General features: G+C 39.9%; 1 protein-coding gene across 7 annotated transcripts in view; it reads left to right on the forward strand.

The window, feature by feature from the left end:
• The window catches only part of PLEKHH2 (pleckstrin homology, MyTH4 and FERM domain containing H2), a 116,899-nt gene that overhangs the window by 65,056 nt on the left and 33,451 nt on the right, over positions 1-18,392 (forward strand). For 6 of the 7 annotated variants that reach the window (XM_039532147.1, XM_039532146.1, XM_039532143.1 and 3 more), the window contains 5 exons: positions 2,017-2,097; positions 6,315-6,494; positions 7,812-7,920; positions 11,389-11,501; positions 15,452-15,631. In XM_039532147.1, the coding sequence (XP_039388081.1) occupies positions 2,017-2,097; positions 6,315-6,494; positions 7,812-7,920; positions 11,389-11,501; positions 15,452-15,631 (663 nt within the window). The remainder of the gene's footprint in view (positions 1-2,016; positions 2,098-6,314; positions 6,495-7,811; positions 7,921-11,388; positions 11,502-15,451; positions 15,632-18,392) is intronic. The other variant, XM_039532145.1, reaches the window with a different exon arrangement.

Consider the following 18,392-nt stretch of genomic DNA (forward strand, 5'->3'; position numbering starts at 1 on the left):
ACCGTAAACATGGATGTAGGTCATGTTAGTCACCTGTGTTTGAAAATGTTGAGCCTAGTGCCTGAAGTAGCAGGATGGGGCTTTGTGTATTTAAGATAGCAAAGTCATTGAAAGTGTAATGTTGGTCTATACAGACATATTCTAGACCTTCCTTATTTTTATCACTTGATATGCAGATTCTCGACCCTGCTTGAATTCAGTTTAGTGTACAAACTGCACTTTCCATTCTTAATTTAAAATAGCTTAAATTTTAAAGATGAATCAATACTTCTGTTGCTTTTAATAATAGCTGTTTCACAGCAAAGTGCCTCCTCCTCAGTGTCATCAGTATTTTGTACTTATGAGTAGAATTGGTTTGCTATGACAGCCTACTGAAGCCTTCCAGCAATTAACTTTTACGAAAGCTTGTTCAAATCCATTAAGGGTTTTCTTGTGGTGATGGTGGAATTTGTTTACATTTGTAAATTTAAAGCATTAACAAAACAGAGGAATTGGTTTGCTTTTATAGGTTTAAATTAGAACTGTAGCTTTTCTTTTATTTGTGTTTAAATTCCTTTACTTTTACAGATTCTTTTAATATTTCCATTAAAATTTATATAAAACAGATTTTTTAGGATTTTAACTTTTTAAATTGACTGTAGACCAAATGCTGGCTAATTCACAAAACAAACATGAAAAAATAGAGAAGAACAACTTTTTTTCTCTACCTATTTTTCAGATGTATTTGTCTTATAACTATAGTAGGTACAAACATTGAGACAAATAAGATTTTCAAGTTCATGGTTTCATTAATACAGTCACTTCATATGCTCTTCTAAAACCAGCTGCCTTTGGTCGTAAATAGAATAGCAATGACAGTAGATACTTATGAGTGAATACAAGACTGTCTTACCATATTTATTTAGAAATATAAAGTTTTGAAATGTTTAATAAATTAAAAAGTTAACCATTGAGCCAGTGTAGTGATTTCCCATCTAGGTCACATCAATGAAAGGGCATCCCTTTATTTTAGTGATATCAGTGAGAAAGCATTATATTTCACTGCTGTCTCTGAAAAAAATTGTACTGCTGTCTGTTTTATTCTTTACAATGGCTTAATGCGAATTGAAGAATAGGTAGGAATGAGGAAGATATCTGTCCTAATCTGTGCAGTTATGGGAAAATGACCTTACTGCTAGAGACTGTTCTAAAATGTTTTTCCCCATTCAAAAAGCTAGTGATGCCACTTCATAAGTGGGGAACTTCATTTCAACTCCCCTCGCTGTTGTGTTATAACCAGACTTCTTGAGTGCTAGATGCACTCACTTAGCACTACCTTGTGCTAATTTGCTCAATGGATCTGGGGGGAGCAGGCAACAATGCACTTTACTCTCAGTTATCCCACTTCATTCACCAGCCAGTTTTCATCTCTTCAAAGGACTGATGTTAATCAAAGTTAGCTTGGGAGGGAATCTGATTTGGTGATTAGAGCAGAGAACTGAAGGGTAAGGACTCTCAGTTTCTACTCCTGACTGTTGCTGACCTATTGTGTGACATAACTTAACCTCTCTATGCCTTTGCTTTTACTCCTCTGTAAAGTGGGGATGTTAAGACTTACCTTCCTCATATGGCTTTTGATACTTAATTTTCATTAAGTGCTTGGAAATTCTTGGGTGTAAAGCACTGTAAGAGTTCTAATTATCATTAGTTGTAGTAGTTTATGACTGTCCCCTCCAATTTTCATTTCCTTAGCTTTTTGTATCTAGGGCCTGATCCAAAGCCAATGGAAAGACTACTGCTGTTTTGAATGGGCTTTCACTCAGGCCTGTTATACTTTAATTCTAACGCCTGTAGTATAGAAGGTCATGCAGCTTCAAATTATTATATTTATATTAATGTTTTACAGGAATTCTTTATTCCAACCATCAGAGTTCTGAGAAGTTGAAATATATGAATCTAAGGTTCACTGGTTGGGCCCATCTCATAAAAAAGTTTTACATTAAAAATAATTTATTCTTAACTGTACTGTAATTTCAGGTGAAACATGGATATTCCAAAAGAGTGTGGTGTACTCTGGTTGGAAAAACTCTTTACTATTTCCGTAGTCAAGAAGATAAGGTATGTCTTTCTAATGGTCTTTCTATGACTTGTTTGCGCAGGACTCTCAGGTGAATGAAAGACAGACATTGGGGTGGATTTTTAATCAAGAAGCTGCAACTTTATTAACTAACATTGGTTATGAGTAGTATATGCCTACCCATCTCACGCCAGGCATTTAACTGAGCCTAGTGCAGGTTACAGGCTCCTACCATATAACAAATGACTGAGGGTAGACTCTTCAGCCTGCCCCCCTGGGCTCAGCTCACTTCTAAGTACTCTCACCTTTCACCCCTGAGGGGAGTTCAGGGTACTAAAAGGGGGGACTTTGGTCTACAAAGACTTCAGGTCTCCTCTTCTCCTTACAGGTCTACCAGCACAAATCTTCAGTCTCATTGATCTCTGGAGCTGGCCCTTTTAGCCTTTATCTGCCCTGTACGTCAGCCTCATGTTGCAACAAACTGAACCTTCCTATATTATCCCTTAATATACAGACATCCAGGTCCTCTTCTTTACCCTACTTGTGCTTTCACAGTGCTTCAAGGAAAGTGAAAAACCCACTGGACCACTGCCAATTTTGCCCAATGAGGGGACAATCCTTCCTGATTCCAAGATGCTGTGGATTTGACTGTCTGTTTTTTGGGAGCACAGTTCACTGTCTACAACTAAAGGGAGGGCAGGACACCTATTGAGTTCCTGCGGGAGGGGAGGGCAGCTGAAGAGGCAAAGGACTCAGGATGACTGGGGAAAAGTTTTGGTTGTTGGGTGGGGGAGTGCAGGGGCCGGTCAGCTCCCCTTTTCCCCCATACAGCCAGTGGGATGCAAGAACCTGAGGAAGAGGAGGGGCCCGGCCCCTCTATCTATGGCCACATGCTTTATTCTGTTCCCCTGTTCTGAAAGTAGTGCATCCATTTTTCTGGTCCAACCAGCATCGCACCCCATCGCCTGTTGAGATGGGGGAGCATTTCTCAGAAATATGCCCTGCCCCCCTTCTGGGACAGTATGTTCTCCATCTGGTCTGACCAATTGTCTCCATTGCTGAGATGGAGAATGGGGATTTTGGTGATATCTGAGCAATCCTATTGTTAACCCTGAGTTTTAGTATATTTTATTTCACTCACTTCAAACCTAGTTAAAATTAAACTCGACAGCCAGTTGACTGTCTGTTTACTCCATTAAGCCATTAAAATAAAAATAGCAGAAGCAGCACAGAGAACCTCCATTGTTACTTCCAGTGTACATATACATTATCCTCCTAAACAAGCATATAACCATGTCAGGCTTGATAGTGATTTCACTGGGCTTTAGATCCGGCATATTGTTTTCTCCATCTTCCTTCCCTTTTTCTTCTTCTCCCTGTTGTTGCCTCCTACTGTTTGTTCTTAATTTAGGGCCAGATCCTAGCAACACTAAGGCATATGAGTAACTTTGCAGTGTGATTAATGTCATTGAAGGCAAGTGGAAAATTTGAACTAGTAAAATAGTGCTTATTTATGGTACTGTAGATTGTAACCAATAGTAATAAGCCATACTTCAGGATTTTTATTTAATATTACTCTTTGAAATTATACCAGTGCTGTAATGTTCCAAAATCCAGTAACACTTTCATTTCAGAATATTAACTTCTATCTCATTTTACAGAGAAGCTACTAAAAAAAAAGTATATTTACATTTTCAATCTAAATATTGACTGAGATTTGATGACAAATTGGTTTTCACCTCAATTGTAGTAAGAAATCTGTATGTTTAAAGTACAAGAAGTTCTTATCTTTGACCAAGTTCTTATCTTTGAAAATTATTCCTCGTCAGCAGGCCCTTTAGAAATATTTAGGCAGTTAGCTGGCTCATCATAAATAGTTGTCTAACATTTGGATAAGTTTTACTGCAGTTTTTTAAACCAAAATGAACAATTATTTTATTAGATGGTAATGTGGAGGAAGTGCAGCTTTTACAAGCAGAATGTGCTTTAAAAATACTGCATGTGCAGTTTTACAAAACTGATTTATTTTTCAATATTCGAGGAGTTGCTAACTGAAAACATAAGTTTATATTACAGTGGAATGTGTGTATAGAAATAAAGAGCCTGTGAGGCATCCGGTAATGTAAACTGCTGTATATGTTACATTAATGGAGTCCATTTGGTTAAAAGGATTCAAAATAGCATTATTATTTTGAAAATCATGTGCTGAACAATGGAGAAGGATTACACTAACTGAAATCATATGTCAACACAGCTTCTTGTAAACCTAACTTAGGTTTAATAAAAATACTATTTAGCACAAGTACGTCATAGCAATGGTTTCTTGTAACTGAGATGGCATCTCTGAACCTTAGGATTCAACAGCCCCTTTCACAGAATTTGGCCTGTTCATAAAGCAAGAAATTAAGAAGCACTACAGGAAAGGAAGCCAGCACATGTATCTTTGACTCATGTCCATTCTGTTAGTGAAGAAGAACTGAGAAATCTGCATCTTTCACTAACAGCCAGTGCCTTCTTCAACGGGGGCAGCTTACCACCATGTTAAAATACTTATTTTCCAATCAGTATCTAAGAAGACAATTCTTGATAAAAACGAAACTTGCCAGCTACTTCCTAGTATCTAATCTCCGATTTCTTAACAAGATTATTGAGAAGATGGCAAAGAGTCAGCATCAACTAAACCTGGTCTCTGGTGATATTTAAAAAACATTCCCACCCAATAATGTGCCATAAATATGGTGCTGATTGCTCTTGTGCACAACCTGCTCTTGGTCATGGACAAATATCCCTTCTCTTTTTGCTGGGTCTCTTCACAGCGTTGGACACCATAGACCACGAAGTTGTGCTGGCTTATCTCAGATTCTTAGCTGGTGTATATGGCAGCACACTGAAATGGTTCCTATCCTTTCTGTCAGACCGAGCTCAGAGTAATGGGAAGATGCTCCTCAGACACCAAATCCCTAATCTATGAAAGTTCCTCAAGCCTCATTTCCCTCACCCATCATATTCAATATAGGGTTGTAAGACACCACAGCCTTTATAAACAGCAGTACACAAATGATACCCAGATTGTCTTCACCTTCCCATCAAACAGCGCCATCTCTTAGCTATCCCAGTATCTCCAGGAGATCAGCATCACAATAAAAGGTATCCAGCTAATGCTAACTCTTAGCAAGACAAAGGTAGGGAAAGAGAGATTTTTCAAGAAACTAGCCAGCATTATATTATCATCCTCTGTAGAGGGCATAAGCCTACCTGATAGTTGTGAAAATGGTATGTAGTATTTGTGTCCTTCAGGATTCCTCATTGATAGTGGATGCCCACATAGTTACACCTATGAAAAACTGCTTCTTCCACCTACAGCTGACTGAGAGACTAGATCCATCCTGACAGAGGAGGACTTGGCCATAGTCATATATGCATTTGTAACCTCCAGACTTAAATACTGCAATCCACTATACCTGAGAATTAAACCGGAGATATGAAAAGGATCCAATGGCAGCAGTAGTGATGCTCCAGTTGCCTCATCAAATACTAGATTAAGGCTATGTCTACACCACAGTTTATGTTGACAGAATTTATGTTGCTTGGGCTGTGAATAAACCACCCCCCTAAGTGACATAAGTTACACCACATAAACGCCGGTGTGGAAAGCACTACGTCGGCGGGAGAGCTTTTGCCGCTTGCGGAGGTGGTTTTATTATGCCGATGGGAGAGAGCTTTCCCGTCAACACAAGAGCATATTCACCAGATGTGCTGCAGCAACACAGCTGCATCAGTGCAGCTTCACCAGTGCAGCACTGTACATCTAGACATGACCTAAGTTTAAATTCAACATCCTGGTCTTGAGTTTGAGAATCCTCAAATGGATTGGGCCTGGGATATCTCAAGGGTTGCATCGTCTCCCACAATCAAGACCTATTGTGTCAGATAGTTACACATTCCATGTGCAACTATCAAGAACAATATATCCTGTAGAAATGAAAAGCAGAGGTTAGTATGGAACTGAAGTCTTCTCACTCCTAGGACTGTGCTTTAATGACAAGACCATGCTTCCTCTCTTCCAGGATTGTAAACTGGGAAGGTGGCTTACCCTACAGTTCTTAGTAACATTAAAAGAATAGACTTTTATGGACTTTCCTAATGTCAAACATTCAGATCACGTTGATGCTAGTTTTGTCAGTTTCTCTTCGTTTGTAGATCAAGAACTGTAAAACTGATGTTATCCAAGATGACTATTTCTTATATTTACTTTTAGTTTCCTCTGGGTCAAATCAAGCTTTGGGAAGCTAAAGTTGAAGAAGTTGACAGGTCGTGTGATTCAGATGAAGATTATGAGGCCAGTGGTCGCAGTCTGTTATCAACACATTATACCATTGTTATCCATCCTAAAGAGCAAGGACCTACGTATCTTCTTATAGGATCCAAACATGAGAAGGTGGTAAATGTACCCTATCTCTTAAGTTTCAATAAGATAGCTATAACTATGGTATTGTGATATGAACATTTTCTACAGTGAGTAAGATATGGAAAGTCAGAGATAAGGGACTTTTCTGCTAGACCATCTAGAAAGTGGTCTGATGTAACAGACAAATGGTCACACTTTTACAAATACTTATCAGAGTTTGAGTGATCACTATAGTTAAAAAAAAAAAAACAGGAGTACTTGTGGCACCTTAAAGACTAACAAATTTATTTTAGCATGAGCTTTCGTGAGCTAAAGCTCACTTCTTCGGATGCATATACATATGCATCCGAAGAAGTGAGCTTTAGCTCACGAAAGCTCATGCTAAAATAAATTTGTTAGTCTTTAAGGTGCCACAAGTACTCCTGGTTTTTTTTTGCGGATACAGACTAACACGGCTGCTACTCTGAAACCTGTCACTATAGTTAACTGACCCCATTTAAGGTATCTGGAAAATATCAGTAGATTTTCCTGTGGGGACTCCTATCCAGTTTACTGCCCATTTTCTGCAGTAATGGTAATTAGTGTACACTAAGGGGAAGACTAACAGGAATAATATGAGAGAGGTTATTTCAGAACAACATAAAATAAAATTTTTGACAGTATGGTAGACCTTGTTTTGATTCCTGATCTTATTCCCCAGGTGGAAAGGGCAATAATTAATACAAAGTCATCATATTCGCCTCTTAGAAAGGAGAGGAGGGAATACTTTGTATCTCTCAATGATCTCTGACTCAGTTCTGTTCTTCTTGGCTAAAATGAATGGTGGTTGTAATATAAGGCCTTGATTAGGGATAGGGAAGTAAAACAAAGGGAAATCCTTGTGCCTTCACAGGAGGGTATAGCACTAATCTGAGGTGGGGGAAAAGCTTTCTTATAAGATGACTCAGTGGTTTAGTGAGCTAGTGCACTACAATTAAGCTTTCAGTCATTTAAATTCTGTCTTAGCTACATGTGAAAAAAATTAGGTGTGTGCCCTCTTCCTAGTCTCTACTGAACATTCATCACATCTGGCTTGAGTGCACTTTCTGCTCAAAAGACACCTATATGTAGACTAGAAAGCTTGCTGCAAGTCAGGATTAAGATGTTTTGGCTAAGCTTTCATGAGAACCTTTGTGCTTGAAGCCACTGATACTGTTCATGAGTGCCAAATGCATCTGTAGAATTTTTCAAAATTAATATTTTTGAAGTTCTTTGTTTTGGAAAATTTCAATAAAAACATGTCATATTTTAAACTCTCAAAAATCTGCTTGGAATGATGATTGGGGTCTGTTTGTTTTTGTCTTGTAGGACACTTGGCTTTATCACTTGACAGTGGCTGCTGGGAGCACCAGTGTAAATGTTGGATCAGAATTTGAACAGCTTGTTTGCAAACTGTTAAATGTGGAAGGGGAGCACAGTAAGTTTATTTCTGGTTCCATATAATCTTAATACTTATCTGATCAACTATATTCTGAGTGTATTTGTCCCAAATTTGTCACTCTTTTTTGTACATATCAAAAGTTTAGTTATGTAGGCAGAGCTTCCAGTGCTTTTAATGTTTGTGTTTTGATATAGTCAGTTTGTTAATTCAGAACATGTTTTTCATAAACAGTAAATGTTTAGTCATTAGATTTCAGTAGAAAAGACCTTAGACATTAACAGACATTCAAAACACTTTATTCACGGAGAAGCAAGAGCTCCATAGTAGGCTTTTTTTGGACTATTGTCTTCCAATTTTAATATGAATTAACCACAAAAGTGGCCAAGACCTCTTAGAAATTTCCATCCATTTTAATGTACTTTAAGTTCTTGACATTTCTGTAATGTGCTACTGATGGGGTTATATTTATTGGATGATCATGAGTTAGGACACTGCTATCTAGGTGACTAGTAGAGATGGTTGGTTTAGACTACCTGTGCTGCCTGCAGAGTCAAAGGGCTCCAAATCTTTCAGAGATCTCTTGACTCAGTACGAAGTGCTACTTGTTGTTTACAGCAGGGTCTAAACACACAGGGCCTTGGAAATACAAACCAGGGCTACAACTCTATAGATGATTTAGTACTAGCACCCTTTCTCTTGGAAGAGGTGGAGATAATAGGAAGGCAATGCCTCTGCAGCAGCCTTTAGGTGAATGTGTGGCACATTTTCAAGCCAATAGGTATAACTGAAAGTGGCACCACCAATGACCTATCCTTCCCTTCCACCAGTGTTCAAAACCTGACTCCAGTACTGCCAGTCAGAATTACATTACATAAACACTATGGTTCACTGAAAACATTAAAGTTTTAGTCTTGACACAGACAATAGCATGATAATTCTGCTAAACAGAAGTGCAGCGGGGCAAACTTGCATCCTACAAAGATAGGACTATTCCAGCCCTTGAACATCATACCAACAGTACCCATTCCATCCTCATGTTGCTTGCCATGGTGCTTGTAGGTTTTATCTGTGTTTCCCTTATGAGACTTAAAATAAATGTGAGGCTCTTCTGAGGCATTGTATAGGGAGAAAGGGAAGCACAGGAGACCTGGATTCTATTCCTGGCTCTGCCACTGTTCTGCTGGGTGACCTTGGGCCAGTCACTTCCCCGCTCGGTGCTTCTGCTTCCCCATTTCTAAAATGGCAGTAATGATACTGACCTCCTTTGTAAAGTGCTTTGATATCTACTGACTGAAAGTGCCATAAAATAAGTAGGTGTTATTAAACAAAGGACTGTTGAGTCACTTCTCTTCTTGCCAACAAGCAAGCACTTTGAGTACTCAAGGCAGAAATTTCACCTTGCCAAAATAAACTTGCTCCTGCACTAGACTAAGATAGACATAGATTTTGGAGAAATGGCCATTTGCCCCAACACGGTGCTGCTGCAGCAGGATCAAGCATGAGCAAGTTACACAATAATCTCCCATGAAGAGTCAAAAATGAGCTGAAGCTTTATTATATGTGTCTGTCTGCCCAAATTCAGAACTACATCTTGTTCTTTGTGGCCAAAATGTTGTTGTACTTGGAAATGGAAACTGAGTTTTTAATTTATTTAAATATCTCTAGCTCAGCTGTAAACACTCTAAAGTCTCCAAAGCAGCGGTGGGCAACCTATGGCCTGCAGGCCGCAAGTGGCCTGTCAGGGTAATCTCCTGGCGGGCCGCGAGACAGTTTGTTTACATTGACCATCTGCAGGCACAGCTGCCCACAGCTCCCAGTGGCTGTGGTTCACCATTCCCGGCCAATGGGAGCTGCAGGAAGTGGCGTGGGCTGGCCGCCGCTTCCTGCAGCTCCCATTGCCCAGGAACAGAGAACTGCTGCCACTAGGAGCTGCGGGTGGCCGTGCCGGCAAACAGTCAACGTAAACAATCTGCCTCGTGGCCTGCCAGCAGATTACCCCGATGGGCTGTGTGCAGCCCATGGGCCACAGGTTGCCCACCACTGCTCTAAAGTCTGCAGAAGAATGTTCTTAGCTGGGGCATCTGCTGTTACAAACTCTGAGACTGATCTGCAGACCTTATCCTTGTGAGTAGTTCCATTTAAATCAATGGGACTATTTATGAGAATAAGGATTACTTCATTTGAGTTAGCATTTGCAGGATCAGGCCCTAAACTTGCTGATATTAGACAACATGAGCGAGAATGTATGTTGCGTGTCTACACTTAACTAATAGCTTTTAGCAGAGTCTTATCAAGCAACAGGAGAACGTGTGTGCTGCCCTTAAGGCAATCAACAAGGAAAGTGGTGATGTTCTATCTGAGTCCTCTACAGTATATCAGCACTGTTCTCTTGTCCATAGTATGTCACAGTAGCATAGCTTGCTACAGTTTTTCATTTATTTAGTTGCTAGCATATCCTGAGTGTAAGTCACTTCCCACACATATGGTAAGAAGAGGCTTGAGTTCTTGTGCCCTACTAGTCCAGGCAAGTTAAATCACATTTCCTAGTGGCTAGATTCTGGTGTTCAGAATTATACTAGCAGTTGGTCTTGTTGAGCCTCTTGAACCAGAAATATGACTTCTGAAACTTTTCTAAGCAGACCTTTGTGGTATAGACTTCTCTAAAATAAAATAACTTATCATTGGGGTATGAACTGTGGAAACAATGAGCCAAGTGAACAGGAGTTGTACCAGACTTGCCTACCTTGAATGTACTGTTTTGATTAGACACACACAATGGAGCATACCACTTCAAACAGTGATCTCAAACTAATGAGATTTGAGGTAATTCAGTACTTGAATGGGAGATTTCTACGGAGAAGCTCAACCTCTGCAGGAAATAGTTTGATGCACTGAATGGTGATATTGTTCCCCATACCTGTCAGAATTTGAAAGCCATAAACATGGCTACCTGGGAAAAGAAATAAAGAAGGCCCTTTCAACTCAACTATAATACATTGCAGTAGGTGTTTGGAGGGTCAGAATGGAAACCAAATACATATTTTGCTGAAAAAGTAGTGATTATTATTCAGTCATAAAGACGGATGAGTTTGTTTTCCTGCCGAGTCAATATCTAGCAAGTGCTAGTGGAAGCAATGTTTTTCCAGGTGAGATGCAACACCTAGGTCTGATGACACCCGCAGTTATTGAAAATACCAGGACTTTTTTCCCCCAAGATCTATTCCAACATGGGTAATTCAATTCTGCCTACTTAAGTTTCCCTGAAATTTCAAACAAATGAGAGACTCTTCTTTTACTATTAAGTGTTCCTATGCATTTTTATGTGTTGCTGTGATTCACCCAGAAGTGGCTGCACTTTATTGTTGGCCAAAATGATTCCTGTATGTAAAGTCAGTTACTAAGAGTTTATAACATATGTTGGGTTCCTTCTGGATGAAAGATGTTATGTAAAGTCATTATCTTAAATGATTCCTTGCAAGCAGTGACCATGTATTATCTGTTCAGCCTCTCAAATTTGGAGACACCCTACTCTTTGTCACAGCAAAGAAGGAATTGCTTCCCCTCTTACAACACTGCCATCAGAGGCCCTGCAAACTGAAGCAATTAAATTATTTAAGGTAAAATCCTGGTAAACGTTTGTGGTTTTTTTCTGTGTGAGAAAGAGACTTTTTTGCTCACTAAAGGTGTTCTCTTAACAGACCTGTGTGTGAGTGTGACTAGTAACCTCATATTCAGTCCAACTCCAGAATCAGTAGTCCTTATCTCAGGTGTTGGGGTTTCAAGAGTGCTTACCCTTTGCCAGGGGGTTTTTACTCCACTCTCCTCATTGGGCCAGTAGGGGAACCTAAGCCCTCCCACTTCACTGGGTTCCAGTCCAGGGACCCTTTAATAAGCAGTGAAGGCTGCCTACACAGTTTCCTTGCTCCCTCACTGGACTAGTTCTTACCTTACCCTCTCAGGTCTTTTCCATAGACACTTCCCAGACTCACAGAGTATCAGCATCTCTCTCTCTAAGCTTCTTCCACAGTCTCATGGCAGAGCTTCTTAGCACTTTCTGCCACCCAGCTGGTTCTGCAGCTTTCTCTGCTCTCCTGGCAGACAGCCTTGGCTCCCTACAGGCTCTTTCACCAGCATGGAGAATCCTGGCTAGACTCACTTTTCCAGCTTTCCTTCACCACTGCTTCGGGCTGCCTGTTGCACGCCCACCTACCTTCCTTCTGGGAGGTGCTGTCTGCCAGCAGTCCAACTCAGCAGATTCACTTCAGCCAGGCTTCTCTCGCTGAGTAATAGCCAACAATCTGCTCTCCTTCTTGGTCAGCCCCTAGCTGAGCTGGGTTCATCCCTTTTAACTCTTCCCTCCAGGCTTGACATCTACTGCAGGTGTAACAGGGTGGAGTTTGTTGACCCCACAGACTCTCATTAACCCCTTCTGGTCCACTGTGGGGTTGGTACACCCCATCACAGCCTGGAAAGAAAAGCTATGTCTTTATCTTCAGAACAGATAAGGCATGGACAGTGCTAGTTGAAGCTTCTCCACAGAGCCTCACCCCCCCTAATCTGAAGAGAACAACTCTAGAGTTGAGAGAGCAGTTCAGTCTCCAGGCCTGTTTAACTTACGGCCTTTCTGCCGAGATTATCAGTAAAATTGCCAGTTAGCACCCAGGAGGATAGTGGATTTTTGGCCTGAGACTAAGATAATCAAATTCATGGGCTACGAAACATCCATCAGATAGAGAGCTGGTTGAAATTTTCTGAAATTTGTTTTTTCAAGTAAATTTTAAACAACAACTACAAAAAGTAATTTAAATTGTTGTGTCTTTTTCATGTTTCTCAACCAGCTCTAGAGATTGAATACATTTTACAAATTGTGATGGGAAAAAATGCAAAAAAACAAATAAACCCAAACCATCATTTCTGCAAATTTTTTTCCTAATTTTTGAACTAACTCTAATCATATGGTAACAATTGTCATTCATTATGGACCTTGGCTGAATTCAAACTGATGACTTAGGAGGGAAAGTTTCTATTGTCCTTTTTCTTTTATAAATAAAAAAAAATTATCAAGACTTTCATATACATATATCTAAGTTGAGCCTGTGTTTTCCTTCTTGAGTTTAGTGAACAAATGAAAAGTATGTGTGTCTTAATAATAATATATAGTAAAACAAAATGTATGTGAAGACTACAGAGTAAGAGTCTTCAAAATATTTAGACCTAAAAAAAATTATATCATATTATTAAGAATAGTCAGAGGTGAAAGAGCCAGTACGCCGTGCCAGACCAGACCGGCTTCCGCAGGCTGGCAATTTAAAGGGCCAGGGGCTCCCTGCAGTGGCTGGAGCCCCGGGCCCTTCAAATTGCCTCCCAAGCCCGGCTGCCGGAGCCCTGGGGTAGTGCCAGCAGGGCTCTGGTGGTGATTTAAAGGGCCAGGGGCTCCACTGCGGTATTGCCCCAGGGCTTCCAGCCACCTCTGCGGCTGGTAGCTCCGGGGGTGATTTAAAGGGCCCTGGTATTTAAAGGCCCCATCTCTTCCCATTGAGGCCATGCCCCTTCTGGTTGAGGCCACACCCCAGCTCAGGACTCCGACGTACCGATAAGTCCTTTCAGTTACTTTCACCCCTGAGAATAGTACAAAGAGTACACAGCAACTGCCCTTCTGCAAAGATGCAGCTCTGACAAGTGAATTCAAGAGATACGTCTTGATCCTGTTGCGTGCAGGTAGACCCCAGTGTTTGAGCACAGGTGGTTGCAGAACAGAGTCCTTGGGTGAAAGCCCAGCCCCATTGAAGTCAATGGCAAAACTCCCCTGTATTTCACTCCTCAAGTTGGATAGGTAAAAATGTGTTTTTCGCAGCTAAAGATTGCTACAGAGTATATACTAATGATTGTTACAGAGAAAAAGTACTTTTCTGCCATTTCTTTGCACACTGAGGGATATATTAAGAGTTAGAAAACAAGTTCCATGGATGAATGCCCTTTCTCCATGGACCTTATCCTAACATTATAAATTCTGCCAAGACCAAGTTCCTTCCAGTAAAAACTGTCTTGAGAAGTCATATGGGATAGTTTTTGGCTAGATGTAGAAAGGAATTCTATACATTCCATCTGTTCAGTCCCTGTCACTGGCATATCCAGCTTGTTTGTTTGAAATGTCAGCAGGGTCTTAAAGAAAAATGTCCATTTTATTTTGCTCATCCCAACAGCACGAAAGTTTAAAAGGGAATGAACTTTCCTCAGCACAAATAAACACATGTATTTGAAAAATGACATTCTGAATTACATTTAGCAAATCTGAATGTCTATCACAGGAAGTAGTTATTTTGCTAGAAAGGGATGACTTATGTGACACTGTCATTATAAAGAACTCAGTGTTTGCGATTCTAAATTAATTCTCAACTTGATTTAGAACAAATGTATCAATCAAAAAAAGACATTTGGGTTCATTTTCAGTTATTCTGCTGCTAATCAAAATTAGTCAAATATAGAAGGAATCTAATCTGTTGATAGTTTGTTTCCCTTCTATCTTGGTTAGTAAAATAATTCCTTAAAGATTAATATTTAAAATGTGTAAGTGGATTTAGTGATCATGTAACCAAGGGACTAAATATGTAGACCAACTGGAACCCACCTTTCTGGGGCAGGTGTTATGCAAACTTTCTAGGACAACATTGCCATTGCTTTATGGAAGCTCTTAGCTATTCCAGAAGTGGAGTTTGCTTGAGCAGAGACTACCAGTAGTGCAAAATATTATGCTGTTTTTGTGATGTGAACAAGTGAAGACAGAATGAAACCATCAAACTCATGGGACTTGAGCCCAGATTTTAACTTAGGACTCCTGAGCTAAAGAACTATTGCACTGACCCATTGTGCCGCTTAATAGCTCCCCTCTTTGTTTCCTCTCCCCTTCCCACATTGAAAACTTTCCCAATGTAGAAAGAATACAACTCAAGAAACAAAAAATCCTAATGTTCTGGTCAATTTGTAGTTTATTGCATGAGGCCTTTAAAGTTTGTTGCTCTTGTTTCAGCAGCCTTGCCATGGCAGGCAGCACTGCAACTGCTCACAGGACGGACCAGCCATGATTGTGTTGTGCCCACTTTTTGTTTTTATATTGACTGCCTTTACAGTAGTAGAATATTGATTCTGAGCTTGCCTTTTTGGGTTTCAAAGTCCTGAACAATGTATATAGGCCCTGGTTTTATTCAGAACCTTCTGAAAACTTGCCTGACATCACCTCATCATGTCTCAGTAGGTGATTGTGGTTTTGCTGTCATAGCTCCTAGTGAGTAGAATTCTCCCTGCCTCATTTTATCCCTCCCCACTTTTAAAAAAGCATTTGAAAATAGACTGTTCAGAGGTATTTTTATCTTAAATCTGGCCGTGTAGAGAAGAACCCCACTCCTTTCCTCATACTTTTCCAGTGATAGCACCTTATTTGTTTTTTAAATTTTAATTAATTTAATGCATGATGCTTTAAATATTATTGCATTTTTGTTATGAAGCACCTCTGTGAAGCGGTTAGGTGGAGGTTGATATATAAACTTACATATTATTATTTTATATCCAGACCTGCCAGTTGTTTATAAATGCTGCAGTTGACTCTCCTGCCATTGATTACCATGTATCTTTGGCCCAGAGTGCTTTGCAGATCTGCCTCACACATCAGGAGCTTCAAAATGAGATCTGCTGCCAGCTCATTAAGCAGACAAGACGACGACATCCACAGAACCAGGCAGGACCAATACAGGTACGAATAACTTCTGTTAATGGAATGTCCTTAACATGAGCAATGAAGAGCTTTGACGGACCATTGAGTACAGCAAAGAAATCTGCATGCTTAGGTAAAATTTACATCTTTGTACTGTGCTTTATTGTAAATCAGAAGAATAAGTGTAAAGAACATCCCCATCTCTTTTAAGGGCTGAACACAAATGCAAGTGGGTTTACCTTAGCTAAAGTCTAAAGTAAGGTGTAACACATAGACCCGTGGTTCTCCTCTCAGCTGCTGCATGCTTCCTTAAGAGCCTGTCTTTCTTCCTGAGTTAATTCCAGATTCAGCCCCTAACTCACACAGCACATTTGTCTTTAGAATGTGCTTGTGGGGGGGCAATTCATTCCGCATATTTGGCCATGCAGTTTAATATGCCTGTTTTCAAGACAAGTATCTTCTTTCCAGTGCCTGGCCTTACAGCCTCCCACACAATCTTGTACACATACTGCATACCAAATAATGTATATGCAGCACCTAATTGTGTTTCTTCACTCTGCTTTATTACCAGAACTATATTTGTCTTCAAATTTGTAAGTAGGAAAAAAATTAAACTGAGAGGGGAAAAAGGGATTATAGTCTAAGTGGTATATATAGATATGGATTAGTAGTTCATGTGAGTAGCAGTACACAGACAGCTAGGAAAGAAACAGGAGAATTTAATGAGGAAAAAGTTCATTAATATATTGACTTCATGTGTTTTTATTCAGTACCTGAGTTCATATTTGGAAAATTATTAAGTTGACACATACTGAAGTTGATGGTTTTAGTTTAACCTTTCTCTTTTTTGACACTCTTGTACCATTCATTGATAGGGCCTTTCTTTATAAGTGAAAAAATGGTGTTATAATCTCCCATAATGATTTTAAAAGTACATTAAAGTGCTTTCATAAAATAAAAATGATGGGATGAGGGAATGTTTTGAGGTCCCAGATCATAACGGGAAGATATGTTTTTTTCTCTCAAACACTTTCATGTCACTATCCCTCCCAAATAAAAGTCTGAGCCATCTCTCATTGAAGTCCATTAATTTTTCCATTAACTTAATGGAAGTTGCATGATGCAGTAAATGGTCTTTGAGAAAGAAACTCTGCAAATGCTTAGAGGGATAAAATAATAACAGTCCCACCTAACCTGCAGGCAAGGTATGAAGCTGCCACATATTTCATCCTCAGCATCTGTCCTGGGCCAGAGGAGTGTGGATAGGAGGATAGCATGAGCAAATGAAATCTGGCGGGGGAAATGTATTACAGGTAGATCTATAGTTTAGGTTTCCTGACATTTTGCATTATAAGTCCCTGTTTTCAGTTGCTTATAACTTGTCCATCTTTAACCACTTGGGCTGAAATTTTCCACATGAGGTGTTTGCCTCAGGCTGATTTATTGTGGTAAATATTCAGTAAAAATGTTCAGCAGTTTCTCAGAATGAGGTCAAGGACAAATATGTTGTTTTACCCAAGTTAAAAAAAATTATGCAATGCTTTGTTGAGATGCTCTAGTGCCTGCACCCTTTGGAGCAGGGACTTGAAATTTATTTGGTTGCCTTGGTGTTGGGGCTGTGCCTTTTTCCCCAAATCTGGTTAAATTATGAGCCTCTAAAATTTTCTTTGCACATGCTCAGTAGAGACTTGTTAGAGTTTGGCAGCTAAATTCTCTGAAGATTCCATCTGTAGTGGGCATGCAAAGGAGCTGAACATGACCTGCAGTTGCTCCTTCCGCCACCCATGGATAGCTGTGATGCCATGCACAGGACCTGATAGCAGGGAGGCCGTCTTCCTTTCACTCTCAGTGCAATTGTAATTCGGCCCCCTTGTGTGTATGCATATATACAATCTTTAATCACAAACTATTTTTCCACAGTATTCAAGCCTTATTCAGTGCACAGTATGACTAGTGATCTGGGAATGAATCAGGATGTGTAGTGAATGAGACTGTTGTCTGTAGGATCCCTGCTTCATTTGTTGCAGATGTTGGAGGCTGCATAGTGAATGAGGGAGGGGACTGCAGCAAGAGATGGAATGTTTTTGTGGTTTAGGGAATTGAATGCCACCTTAAATGGATTTAATTCCTATTTGATGCAGGACATGTTATTTAAACCAAATTTTTCATTAACTATGTAGTTCTTCATTTCTGGGTGCCCCACTTGAGACACCTCTGGTCTGTAGAAGTACTGGACACTCATAACTGCCTCTGGAGTCAGTGAAAGCTGAACAAATAAAATGCCAGATTCTCTGAAAAAAAAAAGTCAGGTTATAGACAGCTCAAAGTGGGCACCAAAATTATTTTACACTTTAAACCTTAATGTCTCTGTGCATTAGTTCCCCATATGTAAAATAAGGATAATAATATCACCTTACCTCGCAAGGGTGTTGAGAAAAGAAATTCATTAATATTTGTAAAAGCAACAAAGAATCCTGTGGCACCTTATAGACTAACAGACGTTCTGCAGCATGAGCTTTCGTGGGTGAATACCCACTTCTTCAGATGCAAGTGGTGGAAATTTCCAGGGGCAGGTTTATATATGCAAGCAAGAAGCAAGCTAGAGATAACGAGGTTAGTTCAATCAGGGAGGATGAGGCCCTGTTCTAGCAGTTGAGGTGTGAAAACCAAGGGAGGAGAAACTGGTTCTGTAATTGGCAAGCCATTCACAGTCTTTGTTTAATCCTGAGCTGATGGTGTCAAATTTGCAGATGAACTGGAGCTCAGCAGTTTCTCTTTGAAGTCTGGTCCTGAAGTTTTT

The sequence above is a fragment of the Mauremys reevesii genome, linkage group 3, assembly GCF_016161935.1.
Source record: "Mauremys reevesii isolate NIE-2019 linkage group 3, ASM1616193v1, whole genome shotgun sequence".
Lineage (NCBI taxonomy): Eukaryota > Metazoa > Chordata > Testudines > Geoemydidae > Mauremys > Mauremys reevesii.